Consider the following 26,022-nt stretch of genomic DNA (forward strand, 5'->3'; position numbering starts at 1 on the left):
AAAAGACTCTATTAGAAGTCTTACCGCAATGTGATCCCTGCCCAGTGCTATGACTATCAAAGCGGAAATTCAGTATGGGGCGGGTAAATGGCGGGAGTAAATGGTTGCCCGCCGCTTCAATCAGTACGCAAAAGTAGCCCTCGGTTGCAAAAAGGTTGGTGACCCCTGTTATAGACTGACATTTGCAAGTCACTGTAACGCAAATTTGTACCCCTTCGAGGGCCGCGAAGGGTATGATTTTGGATCGACAGTCGACACGGTGCCAGAGCTATCTGTTAATATGTATGCAATAGTTGTTAAATTTATTGCTGCGTACTGTAGCCAATAAGCAAGACACGTAGAAAAAATGGCTTTATCCCGTGAATTCATGATATGATTTGTCCGACTGCTTATTTTCTGGAAAACATGATCTAAGACCGTTGGGATGAACTAGTGTGGGGTGTGCAACGAGCGAATTCAGGTCTATGAGACTCATTCATTTCGAGGCCAACCCCTTCTGCGTCGGGGCACATGGAGACGTAAAGTTTTGGCCAACAAACCGCTGATAAAATGCGGTGCCAAAAACATAAGCGACGACAAAACCTTGATCTAAAAATGACCGATGCTGGATGGCCAAACCTTTCCAGGTGGATTGGATATGCTCCGTTGTTGGCACGGAATAGTGCCGTTCTCGCGATCTGAGTAGACAGTAGGGATGGTGTGAACCTCTGAAAGGTTCAGGTTCGTGTGAACGTGAACCTTTTTGAAAGGTTCCGTGTGAACACGAACGTGAACCTCATGACGTCACGTGACGTCATATTGCTAATTTAAACCCCATATTTCAATTAGATGATTGCCTATATTAATCTACTGTACACGATGCCGAGCGACGACTCGGGGCCACATAATAGCTCTGTACTTAAGTACATATTGACGTTTGAAACGTCGCCAAATGTATCAACTGAGGCAATCAAATGATATAATAATCCCACAAAATCAGTATCTTGCGTCGCTTTGCCAACAATTTCGACCTGATCGGACAATGTATTCGGCGTCTGAGTATTGCCACATGGATATTGAGCAGAGTGTAAAATGGGTTTCTATACTTGCTACCGATTAACAAGTTATACAGCAGTGTAGCCAACACCCCAGTCGCACGGAATTGGTTTTTATGATAGAGTAAACATATGTAGTCAAGATTGACCCCGTACGCCTGCTAGATTTTTACATCAGAAGACGATATCAATCTCTTTGATTGGTTGAATAAGGATCATTTGCTGACAAAATACAGTGTATTTCGCTCTTGATGTCATGTGATTGCGGGTCAGGCTCACAGCACAGAGACACTAAATATGCACAAACGGAAAGCTGGATATTTCGAGCAAACTTTTGTAACAATACAAGTAAATTTTTGAGATTGTCAAGGGCATGCTCGTTTAGTTTTGAATGTTCGTGCTGCCAGCTCCATGCATAGAGTGGTCCGCAGTTAAATGTCAGAAATTTGAACCAACGATGTTATAATGAAGTGAAAATTGCAATATATGAAAAAGGTTCACAGTGCAGAACCTACCAAGGTTCTGTTGTGAACGCGAACCTCAAATTTTCCGAGGTTCACACACAGAACACGAACGTGAACCTCACGTTCACACCATCCCTAGTAGACAGTGGTACACCTGCGACACGCATAGGAATTTAATTTGCCCTAATTTGAAATTACGTATGTCAGATCTGTCTTGTAGAGCTGTATTGGGCAGAATTGTGGTTTGCGCGTTCTGTGTGTCATACATGCGCGTAAAATCGTAGCATGGATACAACTGTAATATTGAAAATGAATTCCTTTTCATGGGTGATGCTCGGCTCGCGAGATGCCACAAAAACTCAGATTTTTGCAATAGTTTAAAAGCTGCTTTACCGTTAATAAGCTCTCAAGTTATATTGAGCTAAATAGAGGAACACACAGCATCGCGAGTTTATTTGCTCTTGTCATATATTCGCGCGACAGAAGTTGGAGCAACGTATCATAAGGTAGCGAGCTCTAATGTGCGTACTTTCCTTGATCGTTTTGCACTTATGTTCCAAGACATAAGGCAAAAGCCTCAACACACACATGTGAGTTTTTCATCCTTTCGGCAAACAGGAGCCTCTCGGACATTTGTGTCAGCTCTCAAAAACGATTTCTGCCAGCAAGTATTTTCCACTCACGAAAAATAAGCTGTACTTTAGATAGGAGTGCGGAACAGATTTTAAGACCTGGCCATACAAGCACTCGTAGATTATTGTACAAAACCCAACAACATTGTTTGGCCGAGAAGGGTTTTGATGAAATAGTCGAAAGCAAAAGGAGCAAAAACATTTACCTTTTTAATGAGATTTTTGATAGATTAAGCTACATAGTAGCCAATTTGTTGCACATCTGAAAAAAATGTTGTTAACTATATTCATTTCATTTTTTATAACAATTTTCGATTAGTTTTTGCAAATGAAATTCATTTTACAAAAGAAGTGCGAATGGAGCTCAAATAGGTTGAAAAGCACTGGGTCATCTATGACGAAACAATTTACTTGCAAGCTAGACGTTTAACAACCCCAGTCTAGCATGACCGTATCCGAACTAAATTAGTATGACTTGGCTTTCGGTCAAGCCCACACAAACGAAAACAGGTTGTCTCTCGTCTCTTTTCATCAAAATTTTGCTGAGACAGCTTAGTTCAGTGGTTCCCAACCTGTGGTACGCGTACGACTAGTGGTACGCGAAGGTCTTCCAGGTGGTACGCGAGTAGATTCTGTTTTTTTTTCGACCGCGGGAAGGTATTAGTTCAGGTGAGTTTGATTTTGAGTTTTTTGAAGCCGTTGTTTCACGCTATTCCCCAGCTGCTAATTTTCCCTTATATGTGTGAATGCGAGCGAGGATTTTCTGATCACTGTCAAGTCGAAGACACGAAACCGACTTGTTGCGCCCATATATGACTTTCGATGCGCTGTAAGCAAACGTATGCCACGCATCGACAAGCTAGTGGAAAATAAACAAATGCAGCCATCGCATTAAATAAATTGACTTTTGTTATGTGTTTTCATTACATTATGTTGTTCTTCTTGTGACTGGTGTTGAAAAAAAAAAACTATACATGCCATCAATCCTGGCTGATAATGCCTAGTTCAGGGTTGTCCAACTCAAATTGCTTCGCGTGCCGGATCGAAGTCATGAAATCGCTCACGGGCTGGACCAGTCAACGGAATCCAAAATGTTGCCTCGTGCCATTGCTTCTCGCTGGAATACTTTATTATCAAGCATATATAGATAATACACAGATCGTAGGCCGTAGGGGTTTAATTCTAGCGAGTCGCAACACCATTATTTGCGAGCAATGCGAAAATACGATGTTTGTCCGGTTGAATACAGTTAAGAACCGCTAAAACAATGGCATCGCCGGCGATACAAGTAGACATATTTAAGTGTTCCCTTTGCTTTAGTCCAGGGGTGGCCAACCTGCGGCCGTAAGAGGAAATTTTGGTGGCCGTAGACACGCAATTCAATTGGTATGTGTTGGCGACCGTCGACATGCAATTCTAATTTACGAAGTGACTCCCGATTTCTTGAAAGATTTTAATTAATCTTGAAATTTTCTTCGCGCTATGCGCGATTCATTGCGATTACATGTTTCGATATTGCTATAGCAGCACCCTTTGCAATCAGAGCCCCATAATACAGATGCGAACATCAGTGGAAAATGATGCGTCTCACATGGAAATATCATCTCGGAATCGTGTGCTCCTCACTATATTCTAACAATCCTGATGGGAGGTCAAGAAAAAACAGCGTGCATGCTACAAAGTGACTAATACCAATTGGCCCACCCGAAGATGCATCATAATTTATACCTTGCTTTAAATTTTCGAAAACACCCCTACATCAAATCTATACCAGTGAATCTGCGGGTCACACGGGATGAGAAAGGATAAATGTTTGAGGGTAATATGTAAAACTACTAATATCAATGATGAAATTCATTGGTGAAGTGGAATACTTTTCGCGATTGGAACTTCCTTCCTTATAATTACCAGTGACCACTCGCGATTTTGGTGCGCATAGTAAGCCTATCATTACCTAGATTCGTCTGGAGTTCACCAGGAATGAACATAGACACTTTAACCTGGGTATATTTGGCGTCCAGCAGCTCGTTCATTACGACTATGCCCTGGAATGAGGCCGCGGGCTACACGAGTAGTCAAAATGCGGCCATGAATGGCAAAAAGGTTGGCCACCACTGCTCAAGTCATAATCTGGCGTTGACCCTGCGTATGCGTTGCGATGAATAAAATATATTTAACTGTCAACGCTGACGTTGTAATTTGGTTTATTACTGTGGATGTGATGGATAATATAATCTTTTTTCAACACTCAGAATTGCTATGCGGGCTGGATAAATCGTCTGGCGGCCCGGATTATGCCCACGGGCCGGATGTTTGCCATCCCTGCATGGCCTATAGTTTAATAGAATTTGTTAATACACCTCGCATAAGTCAAATACGTGAGTATGACGTCATAAATGGTGGAAACGCGCGTAACTTATATAGGTGGTACGCGAGCACTGCATAAAACCTCAAAATGGTACGTGGGTGGAAAAAGGTTGGGAACCACTGGCTTAGTTAGTTAAACTGTGTGTTTCTAATATTAGATTCGTTTAATTGCAAGTAAGAAGCGATATCCTTGATATCTGTTACTAAAGGAGTATGAGGCAGGTATCTACATCTGAGGCCCGCCATAGTCACTACACTTCAAATGAACTTTAAAATCTTGGTCTGATTAATTATTTACCAGTCAGCTTTTAGAGGCGCAATAGTAGTATAGTATAGAGCTGCTGGGTTATACAACGGAACCTTTCGAGCTCCTCATACTATAATTATTTCAAACAACTTTTTACACAACTTTTGTATAAATTAAGTGCAGCTTTCTTACGATTTTAGTGCATCCAAAACTAGACCTAGTGATCATACACCATGAAGAGCCCTGTTGGTAGGACTATCTGATTGAAATATCTGAAATGAATACTCACCTCCGAAGTTTTTGTCTCATCTTTGCTTGGTCGCTGTGTCGAATGAATATTCTTTGGGGTTGTTTCACTAACCTGGTAAATTGGATACACGACAGAGCAGAACATCAAAAATTAGTAAAAGAACTGAAACTTGTGTGAATTATGAAATGACTGCAAGATTGACGACAATAATGATTCACTGGTGAAAAAACATCACATGTTTCATGTCAAAGAAACGATCGAGTGTTACTTGGGTTTGATACGAGCAGAGTTCGGCAAAATAGTACGAATGTCTACCTGAATTGAAGTAGAAGTAATGCCATAAATTTTTACTCAATTACGACGATATAGTGGAATGATTCCCAAGATACACAATAATTACATCAAGTAGAAGTAAAAAGAAGCTCTGTAAAGTAATCAAGTAAGTCGTTTTAAAAAGTAATTTGGTCGAGACGTACTTTCAGTCGGTAATTGAAGGTAGCTACTTATAAATCTAGCAACAAGGAAAAATTCTCTTAATTACGTTCAGTATAATTGAATAATATGGCCGGCTGATTTTAATATAGAGTGATATTACATCGTGGATATCCTCCTCGCATTCTCATCCGTGCAAGTGGTGTCTTATAAAAGCCTAGAAGTGGACCGTGCTACAAGTCGGCAGCTACGGAATAGCAATGACAAAAATTGGCCTGGTGTAAATGACAATAGTAGTCGACAAACACCATGACTACCCCAAAACAAACAAACAAGCATCATGGAAAGGTATGCCAGAACCCAGTTGGTAGGGGAATTGGATTGGAATATCCGAAATAAATACTCACCTCCGAAGGTTTTGTCTCAACGTTGCTTGGATATGAATTGGATAGTTGTGTCGAAGAAATTTTCTTTGGTGTTGTATCGCGAACCTGACAAATTGGATGCACGATGAAGCAGAATGTAAAAAAAAAACATTGAAATACCTGAAACATAGTGAATTTTCAAATGACCGACTAAAATGCATAGAAGATCGATGACAAATATGATTTACTGATAAGAAACAACTTTCCCATTTTATGTTAAAAAAAGATGCAACTGTTAATTGGTTTTGTCATGAGCGGATGAGGTCCAAGTAGTCCGCTGCCTCTTCAATAAATGTAGTTGTAAAAGTAAAAATATTGCCGTACATTTCTATTCAATTACAAGTAGGAGTAAAGATTTCCAAGATCTGCAAAATATCTTCAACTATAAGTAGATAAGAAAAGTCCTGTAGAAGTAAGTAAGTGTCACAAAAGGCGATCTGATCAAGACGACGCACACTTTCGGTTGTCAATTGCTGGTGAATACTTTCAAAATTTGAACATGCTAGCACAAAGCACTAATGTCATTGCAAATAGGTGTATTTTAAAAAATCTGTTCAATTACAAAAAACGAGGTATTTCTCATGGTTGCCATGGAAATTTCCAAGTGATCGGAAGTTAGAAGCATCAAAGAATAATTACGTAAGTAGCTCAACTTCACAGACCATTGAAGGGCATCGCGCTCTAAATATGATGTAGTTTCAAATTATGATATAATGTTTGATTGTTTAATAATGTTTGTTCAATATTGTTTGTTTAATCATGTTTGTCATCATTTTCTTCAGAAATTTGCCGTATCCGGACTGGAGCTGTGTATCTCTGTGGCATTGCAATCATGCATCATTGCTTCCAAACATTCGCGAAATTTCTGGTACGAATTTCTTCACTGTTTGAAAGTATGCATTTTGCTTTTCTTTTGTGTACCAAGCGATCAAAATAACAGAAATTTATCACTGAAGCATATACTTATTATTGGACTGTCCGCTACGGCTAGCAGGCGAAATAGCGAGTACAAAATAGTTAGCGCCAAAAACAATGATTGTCATTATAGTGGCAAATTCAAAACAGTTACATGATAGCAAGTCATTCAAAATAACGTTAGCTCACCCTAACCGCACAGTTACCCTGATCAAGGTAATGTACACAATCAGCTTAAGCCAACCCTTACACTACCTCATTATAATAAACTCAAAACTATTTCATACGCTAATTCTACTTCTCGTATTTTGCCCAGATGCCTTTCGCTATAGTGATAGGCAGAAAAACAATCGCTTCGGGCAGCTTGATGGTATTTTGATATTTCATTCAATTTTCCAATACTTTCAGCTGGTTGGTATCTGCTTGCAACCAACCATTGTTTAAATAAGGGTGGCTTGATATATTGACAGCCATCGTAGCCAGTAGAGAGAGCTACACTTGTGATCTGAGACCTAGGTTCATAACTTACATGCCGGTTTCAAGCCAGGACAAATAGGTCGTATTGCAACAGGAATGACATCCGGCTTGAAATTTCAACCAAAACTATAGGTTTTCTGATTTAATATTTCAAGCCAATACGGGTAAGGATGAATGATCAAGAAGATGATCAGACCAATATAGTGTATCATATCATTCATACCTGGTTTCTGACCTGTAGATGGTGTTCTGAACAATCTCCCCTGGTAGTGCCGTCTGAATGCCAAAAATCCACATCATTTATTATGCCCATTTTTGGGTCACTTTAATATGGTTTCGAGTACAAACTTCAGATTTACTCCCGATTATGGTGAGCAATTAAGTAGCCGACCTATACCTGTCGTAATGTATCATCCAAATAACGCAAGATTCTTTTCAAATGACAGTCCATATTCAGCGACTATGTATATATAATTTCACGATTGAGCTATGGCAAAGTCCTTGTCAAACAGAGACGTATATCGTAGTGAAAGTACTTGATACTCGAATGCCCCGGAAGTAGAAGCCTCCATTTGGCTTCATGAAGAAATACACCATTTTGTTACATCGATTTTGAATAAAGGCATCGGTATAGAATGGAGTTATAGTCCACAAATAAAATCTTGAGTGGAAACAGCATTTTCCCGAGAATAAATTAAAGCACGCCACACCGCCTTCGATATATATATAGCCTACATTAATGTGGTTCAAACAAAATCATTAAAAAGGTTAAATCCTTAAATTTTAAAGAGCCCTAATATATATACCTTGCCCCAGATTTCCTCCATTTATCGCAAAGCTAGCAGAATCCAATGGAAAATACTTCATTTTGAATCAAGTCCAAGAATATAAGAGGGATTTTCGAAAGGTCAATTATATGAATAACATGAATCGAAGTTTCAAAGTCCATGACTTATGAACCGTTAGTTCATTTCAAATATATCCTATATAACTTCATTGGAGTATTTTCGTAAAAGGAAAACTGCATACCTGTGAAGAATTGGTCCCGTAGTATCTGATCCGCGGTAGGTCGTTCTTTGGGATCATTATTTAATGTCCACTTCAGCAACGCAACGAGCAGGCCGTGTCCCTCAATTTTTGGAATTTCATCCAGCTTGGGGTCAGCATGTTTTTTTATATTGTCAATCCAAAGATCAGGGTTATCGCCAAATGGATGCTTGCCATTTGAGAAAATGAAGTAGATGTTAATGCCAAGTGGGAATATGTCAGAACTGTAGGCATACTTGCCGCTACCATCAATTTCACCACCTCTGTACCCGTCTCTCTTCCTAAGATAAGTCTCAGGAGCCTTGAACCCATTGGTCCCTGCTGAGATATATGTTACATAAATCGAAGTCTCCCCTTCGCTGACAGCTCTGCTCAGGCCCATATCTGTGACTTTTATTATTTTCCCGCAGTCAGAGAGCAGAATATTGAATGGTTTCAAATCTCGGTGAACGATTCCTTGGCCGTGTAAATAGACCACAGCAGTGACTAGTTGCTTGGAGAAACTGAAAGACAGGTCCAAATTAAATTGCTTTTCTCTATTTCTTTCCATGAATTCTGCCAGGTTTTCAGGGTGAAGCTCCATGGCAATGCATATATCCGGAATGGTTCCATCTTTGATTCCGACCGCAATAATCTTGACTATGTTTTCGTGATCCAATCTCAAAAGTAGCATGGCCTCTCTAACACTGTCGTTGTTCTTACGCAGCACCTTGACAGCCAGATCTATCTTTCTTTCCTTACATCTTCCTTTGAAAACATCTCTACTATGCCCGATATTCATCTCAGGGTATATGGAAATCGTTTGCGGCAAATCTCCTAAAAATATTTTACAATTTTATTTGCAGCAAATTCGATACTTTACTATAAACTTCCAGTCTGGCATGAGATTACAAAAACGATATATATGAGATTATTTTATTTATATATTTATTTTGTAAATGATGCGTAGAGAACATGTGGTACCGATGATTCAATGGGACCGAAAATACTTGAAAAATTATCTGTGATAATCCCATGATTGCAGTACGCGAATTTGTCTACAATTGCATGCTGGCAAAATCTTTCCCCAAATGCAAAAAACTTCGACCTGCGTGAGGTATGGGGTCTGTAGCAGATGATTTTTGTTTTTGGCGGTGTAAAATAAAATTGGATCGACGTATGCATTTTTTATATCGCCATTCACACTAACAAACTAGCCAGTGGTTTTCAACCGGGGGTCCGCGAAGCATTTTCAGGGGGTCCGCGAGACCTCTAATTTGCAAAATGATTGAAAACTAATTTGTAACTTTTTCAAATTAGGGGAATCACGAAGCAGTTTCGCTTCAAACTGCTAATGATTCAGTAGGCACATCAACTGAATGTCCTTATGAGATTAAATATCCTACTGTACAAACCAGGCGTGTCAAACTCAAATTACGTCACGGGCTGGATTCAAAACTTCCAAATGCTCGCGGCCGTCGCGGGCCGCATGCTTCGCTTTTCACTTGAACACCTTATTACCAAGCACATATATAAAATAGTATATCACAATATTATCACGGATCGTGGGGGCTTTTTTCTAGCAAGTAGCAACACCACTTAGTCGCGAACAATAGAATTGACGATGATCATTGCCTGGTTGAATACACTTATGAGCCGCCGCTAAAACAGTGGCGGTGCTAAAACAGTCGGATTACAAGTTCACTTATTTTTATGCTTCCTTTACTTAAGTTGTAATTTGGCGTCAGCCGTGTGTATGCGTTGTTAGGAACACAAGAGAATAAACTGTAAACGTGGACTTTGGGATTTGCTGCAGGTTTCTCTAGATCCCGGGGACCTGTCGAATTAGAAATGATACAGCAGCGCGACCATACACTGATATTTGAATTTTTTTTTTTATCATCCATTTAAACTTCATATAACGGTCCGGCATTGTCGTTTTCGCTTCGTTGAATAACTACTTTTTGGCACATTATTCCATGAAACTCAACGCAGTGTGCACTTTTTTGCCTTTTCAAAATTGGGTGTCGATCAGACATGGGGTAATCGCGATTAGTAATCGTAATCGATTACGACGATTACAGCATTTTCAAGTAATCGTAATCGCAATCGATTACATTCGAGAAAATTCCGAAGTAATCGTAATCGTAATCGACTACTTCCCATATTTAATCGATTTCTTTGCAAAACAACGATTACTTTTTATTTGTACAGGACTATGAGATAAACTGAACATTCGTGAACCAGGAAGAAGTATTATACCAGTTAGTTATAGCACAAACGTCAGATTTTCAGATGCAACTGCTCATTATTACGCCAGAAGGGGACTATTAGCTTTGCTCGTCATTGCGGAAGAAGTATTCAGCTATCCACAGTCCACACATAGTGAATAGATATTCGATGTGCATTAGTGTGATTGTAAGAACACTCACCGTACTGCATATCAGGTTATCAATACATTCCAGACGCCACTACCTCGCAGCAGGATAATTAACCACTACTCTGCCTAGTTTCAAATAGTAACTTTTGTATTGAGAGAGAGAGAGATAGTCTTTATTTTCATCGAACCAAAATACATAACAAACGGCAGTGATGGTGGTACAGAAAATATGCGTGCACAGTATTCGGTATTAGATAGGAATGATCGATAAGACCGTGAAGGTCATCTAGTCTGATCACACCAGCATCAAACAGGTACACTTGACTCAGAACAGTCTGGCTGTAAAAAAATGTTTAGTTACGAAAGGAAAATAGAAAAAAAATTAAACAATGGTAGCAAATGATCAATGAAGCGATGTCTGGGCGAGGTAGGGCAACAGTGTTAGTGTAACGACAAGAGGTGATCAAGTAGGGATTTTTTGAATCTATTATAAGGCAATTCACGGATATGTGATGGTAATGCATTCCAGATGATAGGTCCCGAGTAGTCGATAGATCTCTTAGTTAGGTTGCTATTGGGTTGGGGTAAGTAGACGTTTCCTTTAGACGAAGATCTCGTGTAATGGGAATGGACATGTTTAGCAGGTATGAAAAAGTCATCAAACACAGGAGGGAGACTATTGGAAAAATATTTGTGAACAACTTTTGATACTTCGAAGCGATACAGTTCATCAACTCGCAAAATTCGATGCTTACGGTAGTAAGGCGATAAATTGGTACGTAAAGGTACAGATGAAGGTACAGATGTTTGGTTATGCTTAGTTAAACGCGGTTTGACCGTTGCTGCTTGGCGAGCAGTAGGCCTATGTAGTACGAACGTACACCGGACAAAGGTTTGAAATTTTGTAGCCTACTCGTCAAATAAAACATTACGGTTTCCAAGACGAAGCATTAAAATCAACAGCTTCTGAGATATATCATAACCGAGCTGGTTCTCGTAATGGCCGCTTGCATTACATTATCTGTATTAAGTTGTAGGCAGAATTTTGTGTTTACTTTCTCTTATTCTCATATGATTCTACTTGAAACGGGCGCTAATCGTTATTTCACAATTCTGTACTCAACATTTGGGCCTGCCGCCATAGCCATCGGCTTATACACAATGTTAGCGTGACATGTAGGCTAGCAAAAATCAGGACAAACACAGCAAATCGTCCCCCACTCCAAACGTTGCTCTTGGGCCCCCATAGGGTAGTAAATTTTCAAGTTGAAGATTTAATTTCGTCAATAATATTGGTAATTGCATTATATTACTATTCATTTTTAATCCTCTCTCAGCCCCCGATGGTCAGATTTACCTGAAGAGCTGGAGGCACGTAATTCATAAATATAAAATCTGGTATCTTGTAATAATTAGTTACTTTAGGAGGGTATCGTTGTTAATTCGTGACCTCCGGTCTGTTGTATAATCAAAAGATATTGTTGTGGTCCAAACGTAGCAGACTAAAAGAAATACTTGCGTGAGACGCACGCACTAATTGCCATGTCTTTAATGCTCTGTGGGTGCCCGGGTGGCATTTGCATTGTGGGCTCAGATTGGAAGGACCGGACTATTAGTCACGCCCACCCAGCGCGGCTATTGACAATGGACACATACCCCAAGTTTCGGCATATGTCTTTCATTAGTAGCACACTTCGTGGATTCGCATGTTGGCCGAAACTGCATATGTGATTTGGTGTGACGTTGCGCGGTATTGACTGGCATCTAAATGCCTATTACTACAAATTATGCATGCTTTTTTTTATTGGCGTATGTATTTCAAAATCAAGCTATCTAGTAGAGACATTTAAATTGCGATGCTCGTAGATAATTTTTAAGTTCATGAAATCTCTCGCAAATAGTCAATAATTTGTGTTGGTTTACGGAATACTTTTGAGTCCCCTTCGAGCTCGATCGTCACCCTATTAGGAAATTTGGGGTGCGGCAGTTGTGGACCTCGCAAGAATGCAAATCGTTGGATGCGATAAATCGTCCTCTATAAAATAGGCAATGGTACTTTATGACATAACAAGCAATTATCGTTATCGTGTTATCTCATTAGGCCTTTTCAGCGCAATCCATATATTGTCTTCCAATATAACTTCTAAGATGCAAAATAAATGTAATCGTGAGTAATCGTGATTACTTTTCCAATGTAATCGTAATCGTAATCGACTACTTCCTGATTTTGCTGTAATCGTAATCGTAATCGTAATCGCGTCATTCCGAAGTAATCGTAATCGCAATCGATTACATTCACGAAGTAATCACCCCATGTCTGGTGTCGATATCACTGATTTGTTCCTATAGTGCAGTGGTCGGGAACCTTTTTGGTCCAAAGAGCCAAATTGACCCCAAATTTTCCATTTTAACTCTGAAAGAGCCACACATGTCAATCAGATCACAATTGAAAAATCGTGACGTCATCGTAGCACGAATTCGAAATCACTGCATGGGTTTCGTTGTTGGCGCCGTATTTTATCTGTAAAAACTCGTAGACTACTAATTAGGCTGGTTGCCATATTTGATTGATAAGTAAGGCCTATGCGAAACTTGAGCTACATAGATCTTTTGTGAGTTATATATTTTAATTGTATTGCACTGAGAAGCATATATTTTTCGAAGCTTAAGACGATTAACATATAGATTTACAACAGTAAAATTATGAATCTACTTTTTACACGCATTTTACAGTTTATGTGGCTTTTGGTGTTGCATGGATTTCCCGATGGCTTTCATTTGTTCAGGTTAAGCTTCATACAAAGTTTAAGACTTTCGTCAGTTATATGAGATCGTAATTTCGTCTTGATGCTATTCCTAAATGCGAGGACCCATAATGACATACGTATAGGTGGGGCCAAACATGGTCACTATACAGCAGTGCAGTATGCATATTGCGGACCCGACGTAATGTGTGATGCGTCAGTGAAGTGGGGTCAGGGGAGGCAGTGCCTCATCTATCTGTACTAGATTTCGAACATTTTTACTATAAAAATCACGCAACTTGCCTATATATTGTTTGAAAATAAATCGTAAAAAGAGAGGTGAGGCGTAGGTGAGAAGTAGTATATAGTTTGGGCGGAAGGTGCCCATTCGCGATTTATAAAGAACAAACAAAGATTATCAATATAATAAGTAATGAAAGAATTAGCTCATTCTCAATTTTGCAGCAATACTCGAGGGGAATTCCCTTCTGACTGTGCGGCAATTAAAAAAGGGGGAATAATTACCAATAGAGAGAAAACGAACAAAGAATCTGGATTGACCTTTGTACTCAGACTGGAGTCATTCTACTTGTACTTTTCCACCCGCCTCCTGATTATAATACATTGTAATTTTACTGTATTTTTCCACGATCCATAGCTGACCTCGGTCGTACACGACGGTGATAATAGTTGCCTGCCCTGACCCGTTGTTCCGTGGTCCAATTTCATGACCTGGAGCAATAGCCCGTCAAACTGGTTGACTTACCGTTCCGCGGTTGATTCAATTTCGTGTACGGAGGGGTCATAGGAATAATTCCCGGTCGCGACGTCAGTATAGTTTTCTTCTGATCCATGAGATCCTGGTGCGTGTTTTAGGTGTCCATACGTTCGGCTGTGTCAGGTGACGCTTGTGGTCTGTCTCATACTGTCGTACTTGAACCCGCTTGCTTTGTTGTCCACCCAGACAGTAACGAGAAATGATCTGTTATTATTATAAATATGTGTGTCATTTCGAGTCATACCGAGAATCAGAATGAATGTCCTGGTAGAAATTTGTATTAGGCGACCCGACATAGATTAGCTTAAATAAAGTAACATTATGAATATAATAAGTAATTAAACAAATAGCTGATTCTCAATTTTGCTCGCATCAACGCTCCCGGTATTACGTACCTAGTATTCGGTGCAAGCAACAAATGTGGCTGTTCCATACCTATACCGCGTTCTAGCGTCTTAGGACAGACAGTCCCAACCAAGCAATGTATTTATGATGGGTTCTTTTACTGCTTCACGTCTGGTCAAGCGTAATCGTGCCGGTGCTTGTAAATGATATACAATTTACCGCAGCATATTATTTTTGTATGCTGTATAATGTACACGAGGTACAACTTGAATCGATCAGTTGGCGAACTAATGCTTTACCCGTCTGTACGATCGATCGCGAGCTCACCACGCACTTGTCGTTCGAGAGCGACTCATTTCGCTATAGACAATCAGTTGTGTTCGCGTGTACCGTAACATATCCTCAACACATGTTATGCCAACACCGCCGAGCATATTGGCAGCATCATACTACGGATAGATTGACTCGACAGAGTGTTACTGTAGAAATTAGACATGGAATGGCAACGATCAATTTTGCAGCTTCGCTCCGCTTCGCCGGGGCTGGAATGAAGAATTGTTTTGCGTAAGCGACTGTAGGATTTCTGGCAACTCAAAAGCTATCTTCCCGAGCGCAGAAATTATTGAATCTGGTCTTGATCGAAAGCTACTGTTGCACCGATTCCGAAAATATAAATTAAAATATTGATCGTGTGCTGATCCACCTAGAATATGTCCTCCAAGTCTGAAATATCGGCATTGTTTAAAACAATCGGGTAACCGCAACACAATTGCCATAACAATGACCCGTTGGGATCAGCGGGCTGACCTTATTTGGCTGAAACGCGCTCGGTGGTGCAATAATGGCAATGAATTGTGGTAGATCATACGTTATGCGATCTATAGCCTGAGGTGAGGTGTAAAGTAGAGTGGGAGATTTCGAAATCGGAATCCACTGCGACTATAGGATTGCAAAATCAAAGTCCAAAAAATCCGACTGGCCCGTAAAGTCCTGGTATTTCCTAGGCTGGTAAAATGTAGCATAAATCCAGCTCTTAAAGACACTTGGCCGCATCCAGTCCGGGTTTAACCAAAACTGATGAAATCTGCGCCGGGTCCGGAAACGAATCGTGACCACCCCCGTCCAGACAAAATAGTTCTGCTGTAAGGGGAGTGTCGTTGTACATTAATTTGCGTACAGCGAGACTTTGTATCGACTCATTGGCGGGCTTCTGTTTGTATCGCGTTTGGTTTAGAATCCCAATTCTATATAGTGCGGCCCCGAATGGATTCAAATGTTGAATGCGGTCCGCGAGCTCAAAAGTTTGCCCACCCCTGATGTATATTGTACCACTTGAATCGATCTGTTGGTGAACTAATGCTTTGCCCGTCTGTAACATACACATATCGATCACGAGCTCACCACGCACTTGCCGTTCGAGAGCGACTGATTTCGCTACAGACAATCAGTTCAGTGTTGCCAATTTAGCGATTTTCGCGCTAGATCTAGCGATTTTTCATCCGGTTTAGCGCTAAAAAATATGGATCTAGCGCCCAGCGATAAATCTAGCGATTTTTGAAAAGGTATTTAGCGATTATTTAGAGCTTTTTACCGAAAATAGCTAATAAGGATCGGTTCTGGCCGACGACTATGGCGACTCATCTGCCACCGGAGTGCGGACTCCAATGATATGTAATGAAATTAATGATAGATTACTAACGTACGGATAGATACGCAACTCCTGGCGGTTACGCATGGGCAAACAGTGTCTCTTCTTGCTGTGTAATCTAAAAGTAGCATAATCGACAGTGCTACATCTGGCGACCTGAGCGCTGCAATTTAATATAATTGGCCTTGATCGAGAGCTAGTGTCGCAGTGATTTCGAAGATACAAAATAAAATCTCGTCAGGACAATGGAACCATGCACCCCGAAACAGCCCTCGAAGTCTGAAAACCAGCATTGCTTCAATAATGGCACCGCCGCAACACAATGGACATAACAATGACCAATTTCGTCCAGCGATTGTTCTGATCAATGTCGATTTTCAGACTCTTGGGGCTACTTTGAGGTCGTTGCATTGTCTTTACAAGAATTTAATTCGTATTGTCGGAATCAGTGTGACACTGGCGTTTAGGATCAGATTCATTAAATTTCTTACTCCGGGTTGGTCCTCTACTTTTAGTGGCTGGCAAACCCGGTTCAAGTCGTGTTGTATCGGGTCAAGTCGCATGTTGCGTACAAGTGTGTCAAGTCGCATGTCGTGTTCAAGTACTCCAACTCAGTTTCGAGAAGTCAAGCGCATTTCCACGGTACATCGCATCATTATTCACGGACGCATGGAGCAAGGCACGCTTATAGAGTGAGCGGTTATGTCTGCAAACCTGGTCAGTGGTCACGTATAGCGATCATTGCGCAAAGCGATCCGCTCTACCGAAACGCACTGCACGTTTTGTTCCACTTAGAGATGAATATTACGTATTATGAACTAGAAATATGATAAGTGACTTTGGCCCCCAGGCGAGTAAAATACAGCTGAGAAGAGTGTATTGATATTATGGTTCAATTTAACACCTTTAGCAATTAATGTAGATCTAGCGCTATTTTTTAGCGCTTTTTTCTCAATATTTAGCAACATCTAGCGATTTTTGACACCAGTTTTAGCGATTTTCTTCCATCCGGAGTTGGCAACACTGAATCAGTTGTGTTCGCGTGTACCGTAACGTATCCTCAACACTTGTTACGCCAACACCAATATCATACTAAGGAACTATTGCTTCGGCAGCCACGCACTGTCGTTCGAATTCGACTAATTTCGCTGCTGACAATCAGTTGTGCTCACGTGTGCCGTGAAATATCCTCAACACATGTTATGTCATACTTGCAGCATCATACTATGGACGTATTGACTCGGCGGAGTGTTACCGTGAGAGAAATGCTGTTTGACCCCCTCGTCCTAGCCTTGGATTTACCGTTTCGAAAAATTCCACCAGAAGAAGCTGTGATCGAGTGTCACAATCAATGTCAGCCACGCTCCATCAATCTGTTGTTTTGACAAAACCAGTACGTATACGCCGGAGATGAGCATTGATTAGGATTTAGAAAAAACGTATTTGTGAAATTTTTCTGGATTAGGTTGAATTAAGTTTTGAGATTGATTTACTATATCGTACGGGCAACTACTACCGAGACCCGTCGTGACGAAATCGGATTAATCAGTCATGGAACGACAAGTTAGGGCTAACCGCTTATATTCCTAGTTTATTCTTGAAAGCTCTATAGATTACTGGTTAGCTGTATGTTGTGGGCGATTGACAACAGTTAGTTGTCGCTGTTATACAATTTACACTTTGTGTTATACATTCTTCGTTACCACCGCGAACTAGGAGGTCAATCACGACGACGGGCAACTACTCCCAATTGGCGGAATACTGTTTGATTCATCTGTATAATCAGGTTTAGCACCACAAGAAGTATATTAGTAGTTTATGATTGAATGAAATCTATCCATCAAACAACGATAACAACTATATAGATCTCGTTCGTATTACTATGAAAGCTAATCGATCACGTCCACACAATATTATTACGTAGCATTCATTTGGTGGCGTTGTTGTTGTTAGTATTGTAACATGGTGATCGGCTACTATGACCTTTACACCAGTTCTAAAAGGGTAAGGAATTGGTTAGTGTTACAGCTGTCTGACGGTGGGGTATTCGACAAAATTACTATGTTTTACTACGGAAGGTATGATCACACGGACGGGCTCTCATCACTTATCGTACGAATGCTTGTAATCTCGATGTAGTGTGATGCACACGAATCAGCTGTGATCAGTCGAGTGTGACACGATCGAAGTCACTATTTACTGTTTGAAATAACTCGTATATTCCGTTCAAGAAATGTCCCTCATTTGTCCAAATATCCTCCTTTTTGTCAAATTGTCTTCCTTTTTTTATCTTAAAATATCTAAAAAGACTACGAATGGCACTAAATGATGACCTAGTTTACGAGAGATGGGTATTTCGGGAGTCAAGTCAGGGGACGAAATGAGCTTTTTTAGTCAACACCATGAAATTTGATGTATAAACATACAAATCATTCGTCCGCTATAGTCACGTTTTGCAGCTCGTGAAAAGTGTCCTTCTTTCGGGGCTTATGTTAACCCTATATTTTACCAGCTTTTAGTCTCGGACTTGAACATCGAAGTTTGCACATAATTTCACATTACATTCCCTATGACAAGCATAGGCTATTACGGTTATGGGACCTGTGCTCTCAAACATGTGTTGATGAATAGCGAAAGCGACCACAAGCTATCATTACATGAAAAAAAACGAGCTCACTAGCCGGTCCATGTTGGGATGTACACACCAATGACCATGTCCATGATCTGAAGTTTGCACATAATTTCACATTGCATTCCCATGACTTAGCACAGACTATTACGTGGGTATGGGGGCTGTGCTTTTCAAACATGTATCGATGAATACCGAAAGCGACTCAAGCTACCATTACACGAAAAATCGAGCACACTCGTTCCTCCCTGTCGGGGTATACCCACCTTCGTTTCGTACAGACAAATGTTTCCATGTTGCAGCGAGAATAGCGGGGAGGGTGGTAGATCATTATCACAATAATTACCTTGGGATGAGTGTGAAATCGACATCGCCCGTTAAGCGACTGAAGCAAGTCGCCACTACAATCACTCTCTGCGTAGTGCGTAAACGCAACGTACAAAGCGCTGCTGGGTATACGAAACTACGGATTCTAGCCAAAGCGGGGTTATCGAGATAGCTGTAGCGATTCACAGCACATGCTAAATCTCCTTGAAATGGGAGTACAAAATGTATCGCTTTGAAATACTCAAGTAGAAGTAGTTGTTAAAGAGTAATTCGCACCGTAAAATTGCAACTGTTTTGGAGTGCAAATGTCACACAATTGCTATATTGATCACTCGCTTATGTGTAGAAAGCAGAAATTGACCCCTGGGTTGTACGATCTCGTGGCCTTGACAAACGTTCTATAGTTCAAAAGTTACTGTCATGTTGGGCTTTGATTGCTGTTGTACTCTTGTTAGCGTCGATATTCATTGGTACGTGTTTTCATGGTCTAAAATGTTGGTTATTATAGAGTGTTTTCGTAAAAGGTGGGGAGCCACTAATTTAGGCCTTGATGGGCTCAACCAAATACACGTGTAACACATCCTATTCCTGGGGTCGTAACCGATCCTTTACCACACCTTCTATACGATAAACGTCCTTTTTATCCAGAGATAAGCCGACGACATACGGGGCGCTGACGTGCTATTTTGTTATTCTCTCCGCGTAGCATGAAAGAAGGTATTGAGGTACCCTCCCAAGGTCACTGCGAGCGTAAGGTAAGTCAATCTCTGTGTATGTAGTGTTAATGTCGCACCGTCGCAATAATGATCACTTATGTGTAGAAAGCAGAAATTGACGACTCGATTACTTGTACGAGCTTGTAGCTTTGGTAAGCTTGCTGAAGCGGAAAGCCACTCAAGTTGGACATTAAATTGATTGGTGTTCGTTCTCTTGTTAGCGTTGATAGTCGTTGGTACGTGCTTTCGTGCTTTAAAATTTATGTTATTGTTATCATCGAAGGATGGTCATAAATAGGCAGGAACAACTGATTTAGACCTTGATGTGTTCAACAAAATACGTGTGTAACAGTGTAACACATCCTACTCCAGGCCGAAACCGATCTTTTACCACACCTTCTATATGGTAAACGTAGCTTTTACTCATACGTAGCACGATGATCTGTGAAGACGCAGCACTAACGTGCCATTTCGTTATTATTTCGACGTCACATGACAGGGTAGGTAGACATTGGGCTGTGGTACCCGACAATACAGTGTTCAACGCGATCGACAAGTACCCCCACTGCGTGCTATACGTTTAAATAAATATTTTTACTCCTTTCCGCCACCTAGTGTGTAGTAATGCAGAGGGTACATAAATGAAGTAGTAATATAAACTAGGCTGTACAACTGACTATGATTTCCGATAATACGAATTAATGATGATTTGGAAATGAGCTAAGAAGTATTAGACATAGAATCGATATTTTGAAAGGATAGGTCTTTGAATTTGAAGTGGTTGAAACCCTTCCTATGCCACTGTTAGTATCGCTGACTGTGAGCTAACAACGGCTGCAAGCACATCACATAACAGAACATCGGTATCATGATTTACGTCAAACCGCGACACATGTTTTATTCTACAGTTCGAGTTTCACAGCTAAATCAGTTCTAGAATGCGCAACTAGAACTCGAACAACTGACTTTTTTAACTCCGCAACTATAACTACATAAAACCGCAGATGGCTGACCGTCAACCAATTAGTTAGATAATTCGTACAAGTCCGCGAGCTGTCGTTACCACCAGGCTCGGTTATGATTTATTTTGGTACCCGATGATTTTATTGCTTTGATGTGGAAATTTGTCATGTATTATTTGATGAGTGTAAAACTTCAAATAGATGTCCGCTGTTCGTACTACTGGCCAAGGAGCAGCGTTCCAAATGTGTTTAACACACAAGAACCGTCAATAATTGCTTTGCTATTTGAAACTAAGCAGAGTGGAGGGTTATTATTCTCCCCTATGCGAAGTAGTGTGTCTACGATTTGTTGATAACTCGCACACTGTGGGGGTTACGAGTGATAACTTTTGTAAAAAGACATATTAGCATACAGCAGGGGTCCTCACGTATCACGGTCAACACTGCATAGTATCAATTCTTATTAGGATCGCATTCAATACTGCATTGTATCAATGCCTATACCCGGTGACATATGACGGAGGAGAGATAACAAATCAGCACCTTGGTGATTACGTTTCGACTACTTGTGGGATTTTTCTGTAACCGTAATTATAGACGGATGATTCAGCAGTAATCGTAATCGCAATCGATTCAATTGATGAAATAATCATCCCCATGCCCACTAACACACATTACAAAGCAAATTAACATACATTTAAGCTTGTGTAAGTTATTGTCTGATACCGATGTGTTATAATGTGTAACCGATTTTATAGTCACATGACATCAAGACATCATATCTCATTCATTAGTTGATGTTGAGTATGTCTTATGGTACTTTACAAAATTGATCAACCCCATTTTTTGAAGTTTATTCTATTTCGCTATGACCTAAATCTCCTCTTTTCATTACCGCACAGCGGGATACCCGGAAGTATTGCTTGCAAAAGTGTGAATCAGCTGTTTCTTTATTTATCTTTAAAATTCGTTGAAAATTTTGAAGCACGAAAGCACGTACCAACGACTATCAACGCTAACAAGATAACGAACACCAATCAATTGAATGTCCAACTTGAGTGGCTTTCCGCTTCAGCAAGCTTACCAAAGCTACAAGCTCGTACAAGTAATCGAGTCGTCAATTTCTGCTTTCTACACATAAGTGATCATTATTGCGACGGTGCGACATTAACACTACATACACAGAGATTGACTTACCTTACGCTCGCAGTGACCTTGGGAGGGTACCTCAATACCTTCTTTCATGCTACGCGGAGAGAATAACAAAATAGCACGTCAGCGCCCCGTATGTCGTCGGCTTACCTCTGGATAAAAAGGACGTTTATCGTATAGAAGGTGTGGTAAAGGATCGGTTACGACCCCAGGAATAGGATGTGTTACACGTGTATTTGGTTGAGCCCATCAAGGCCTAAATCAGTGGCTCCCCACCTTTTACGAAAACACTCTATAATAACCAACATTTTGAACCATGAGAACACGTACCAATGAATATCGACGCTAACAAGAGTACAACAGCAATCAAAGCCCAACATGACAGTAACTTTTGAACTATAGAACGTTTGTCAAGGCCACGAGATCGTACAACCCAGGGGTCAATTTCTGCTTTCTACACATAAGCGAGTGATCAATATAGCAATTGTGTGACATTTGCACTCCAAAACAGTTGCAATTTTACGGTGCGAATTACTCTTTAACAACTACTTCTACTTGAGTATTTCAAAGCGATACATTTTGTACTCCCATTTCAAGGAGATTTAGCATGTGCTGTGAATCGCTACAGCTATCTCGATAACCCCGCTTTGGCTAGAATCCGTAGTTTCGTATACCCAGCAGCGCTTTGTACGTTGCGTTTACGCACTACGCAGAGAGTGATTGTAGTGGCGACTTGCTTCAGTCGCTTAACGGGCGATGTCGATTTCACACTCATCCCAAGGTAATTATTGTGATAATGATCTACCACCCTCCCCGCTATTCTCGCTGCAACATGGAAACATTTGTCTGTACGAAACGAAGGTGGGTATACCCCGACAGGGAGGAACGAGTGTGCTCGATTTTTCGTGTAATGGTAGCTTGAGTCGCTTTCGGTATTCATCGATACATGTTTGAAAAGCACAGCCCCCATACCCACGTAATAGTCTGTGCTAAGTCATGGGAATGCAATGTGAAATTATGTGCAAACTTCAGATCATGGACATGGTCATTGGTGTGTACATCCCAACATGGACCGGCTAGTGAGCTCGTTTTTTTTCATGTAATGATAGCTTGTGGTCGCTTTCGCTATTCATCAACACATGTTTGAGAGCACAGGTCCCATAACCGTAATAGCCTATGCTTGTCATAGGGAATGTAATGTGAAATTATGTGCAAACTTCGATGTTCAAGTCCGAGACTAAAAGCTGGTAAAATATAGGGTTAACATAAGCCCCGAAAGAAGGACACTTTTCACGAGCTGCAAAACGTGACTATAGCGGACGAATGATTTGTATGTTTATACATCAAATTTCATGGTGTTGACTAAAAAAGCTCATTTCGTCCCCTGACTTGACTCCCGAAATACCCATCTCTCGTAAACTAGGTCATCATTTAGTGCCATTCGTAGTCTTTTTAGATATTTTAAGATAAAAAAAGGAAGACAATTTGACAAAAAGGAGGATATTTGGACAAATGAGGGACATTTCTTGAACGGAATATACGAGTTATTTCAAACAGTAAATAGTGACTTCGATCGTGTCACACTCGACTGATCACAGCTGATTCGTGTGCATCACACTACATCGAGATTACAAGCATTCGTACGATAAGTGATGAGAGCCCGTCCGTGTGATCATACCTTCCGTAGTAAAACATAGTAATTTTGTCGAATACCCCACCGTCAGACAGCTGTAACACTAACCAATTCCTTACCCTTTTAGAACTGGTGTAAAGGTCATAGTAGCCGATCACCATGTTACAATACTAACAACAACAACGCCACCAAATGAATGCTACGTAATAATATTGTGTGGACGTGATCGATTAGCTTTCATAGTAATACGAACGAGATCTATATAGTTGTTATCGTTGTTTGATGGATAGATTTCATTCAATCATAAACTACTAATATACTTCTTGTGGTGCTAAACCTGATTATACAGATGAATCAAACAGTATTCCGCCAATTGGGAGTAGTTGCCCGTCGTCGTGATTGACCTCCTAGTTCGCGGTGGTAACGAAGAATGTATAACACAAAGTGTAAATTGTATAACAGCGACAACTAACTGTTGTCAATCGCCCACAACATACAGCTAACCAGTAATCTATAGAGCTTTCAAGAATAAACTAGGAATATAAGCGGTTAGCCCTAACTTGTCGTTCCATGACTGATTAATCCGATTTCGTCACGACGGGTCTCGGTAGTAGTTGCCCGTACGATATAGTAAATCAATCTCAAAACTTAATTCAACCTAATCCAGAAAAATTTCACAAATACGTTTTTTCTAAATCCTAATCAATGCTCATCTCCGGCGTATACGTACTGGTTTTGTCAAAACAACAGATTGATGGAGCGTGGCTGACATTGATTGTGACACTCGATCACAGCTTCTTCTGGTGGAATTTTTCGAAACGGTAAATCCAAGGCTAGGACGAGGGGGTCAAACAGCATTTCTCTCACGGTAACACTCCGCCGAGTCAATACGTCCATAGTATGATGCTGCAAGTATGACATAACATGTGTTGAGGATATTTCACGGCACACGTGAGCACAACTGATTGTCAGCAGCGAAATTAGTCGAATTCGAACGACAGTGCGTGGCTGCCGAAGCAATAGTTCCTTAGTATGATATTGGTGTTGGCGTAACAAGTGTTGAGGATACGTTACGGTACACGCGAACACAACTGATTCAGTGTTGCCAACTCCGGATGGAAGAAAATCGCTAAAACTGGTGTCAAAAATCGCTAGATGTTGCTAAATATTGAGAAAAAAGCGCTAAAAAATAGCGCTAGATCTACATTAATTGCTAAAGGTGTTAAATTGAACCATAATATCAATACACTCTTCTCAGCTGTATTTTACTCGCCTGGGGGCCAAAGTCACTTATCATATTTCTAGTTCATAATACGTAATATTCATCTCTAAGTGGAACAAAACGTGCAGTGCGTTTCGGTAGAGCGGATCGCTTTGCGCAATGATCGCTATACGTGACCACTGACCAGGTTTGCAGACATAACCGCTCACTCTATAAGCGTGCCTTGCTCCATGCGTCCGTGAATAATGATGCGATGTACCGTGGAAATGCGCTTGACTTCTCGAAACTGAGTTGGAGTACTTGAACACGACATGCGACTTGACACACTTGTACGCAACATGCGACTTGACCCGATACAACACGACTTGAACCGGGTTTGCCAGCCACTAAAAGTAGAGGACCAACCCGGAGTAAGAAATTTAATGAATCTGATCCTAAACGCCAGTGTCACACTGATTCCGACAATACGAATTAAATTCTTGTAAAGACAATGCAACGACCTCAAAGTAGCCCCAAGAGTCTGAAAATCGACATTGATCAGAACAATCGCTGGACGAAATTGGTCATTGTTATGTCCATTGTGTTGCGGCGGTGCCATTATTGAAGCAATGCTGGTTTTCAGACTTCGAGGGCTGTTTCGGGGTGCATGGTTCCATTGTCCTGACGAGATTTTATTTTGTATCTTCGAAATCACTGCGACACTAGCTCTCGATCAAGGCCAATTATATTAAATTGCAGCGCTCAGGTCGCCAGATGTAGCACTGTCGATTATGCTACTTTTAGATTACACAGCAAGAAGAGACACTGTTTGCCCATGCGTAACCGCCAGGAGTTGCGTATCTATCCGTACGTTAGTAATCTATCATTAATTTCATTACATATCATTGGAGTCCGCACTCCGGTGGCAGATGAGTCGCCATAGTCGTCGGCCAGAACCGATCCTTATTAGCTATTTTCGGTAAAAAGCTCTAAATAATCGCTAAATACCTTTTCAAAAATCGCTAGATTTATCGCTGGGCGCTAGATCCATATTTTTTAGCGCTAAACCGGATGAAAAATCGCTAGATCTAGCGCGAAAATCGCTAAATTGGCAACACTGAACTGATTGTCTGTAGCGAAATCAGTCGCTCTCGAACGGCAAGTGCGTGGTGAGCTCGTGATCGATATGTGTATGTTACAGACGGGCAAAGCATTAGTTCACCAACAGATCGATTCAA

General features: G+C 40.7%; 1 protein-coding gene across 4 annotated transcripts in view; it reads right to left on the minus strand.

The window, feature by feature from the left end:
• Positions 1-4,631: 4,631 nt before the first annotated feature.
• The window catches only part of LOC145436083 (uncharacterized), a 117,434-nt gene continuing 96,043 nt past the window's right edge, over positions 4,632-26,022 (minus strand). Inside the window, exons 10-13 of one of the 4 annotated variants that reach the window (XM_080313359.1) lie at positions 8,273-9,106; positions 7,479-7,519; positions 5,834-5,917; positions 4,632-5,105 (exon numbers count right to left, since the gene is read on the minus strand). In XM_080313359.1, coding sequence (XP_080169485.1) covers positions 4,962-5,105; positions 5,834-5,917; positions 7,479-7,519; positions 8,273-9,106 — 1,103 coding nt within the window. In that variant the 3' untranslated portion in view covers positions 4,632-4,961. Of the gene's footprint in view, positions 5,106-5,833; positions 5,918-7,466; positions 7,520-8,272; positions 9,107-26,022 lie in introns of all 4 variants that reach the window. The other 3 variants (XM_080313358.1, XM_080313360.1, XM_080313361.1) reach the window with 3 other exon arrangements.

The sequence above is a fragment of the Botryllus schlosseri genome, chromosome 3 (genome assembly GCF_051294905.1).
Source record: "Botryllus schlosseri isolate E-star chromosome 3, Bs_hap1, whole genome shotgun sequence".
NCBI lineage: Eukaryota > Metazoa > Chordata > Ascidiacea > Stolidobranchia > Styelidae > Botryllus > Botryllus schlosseri.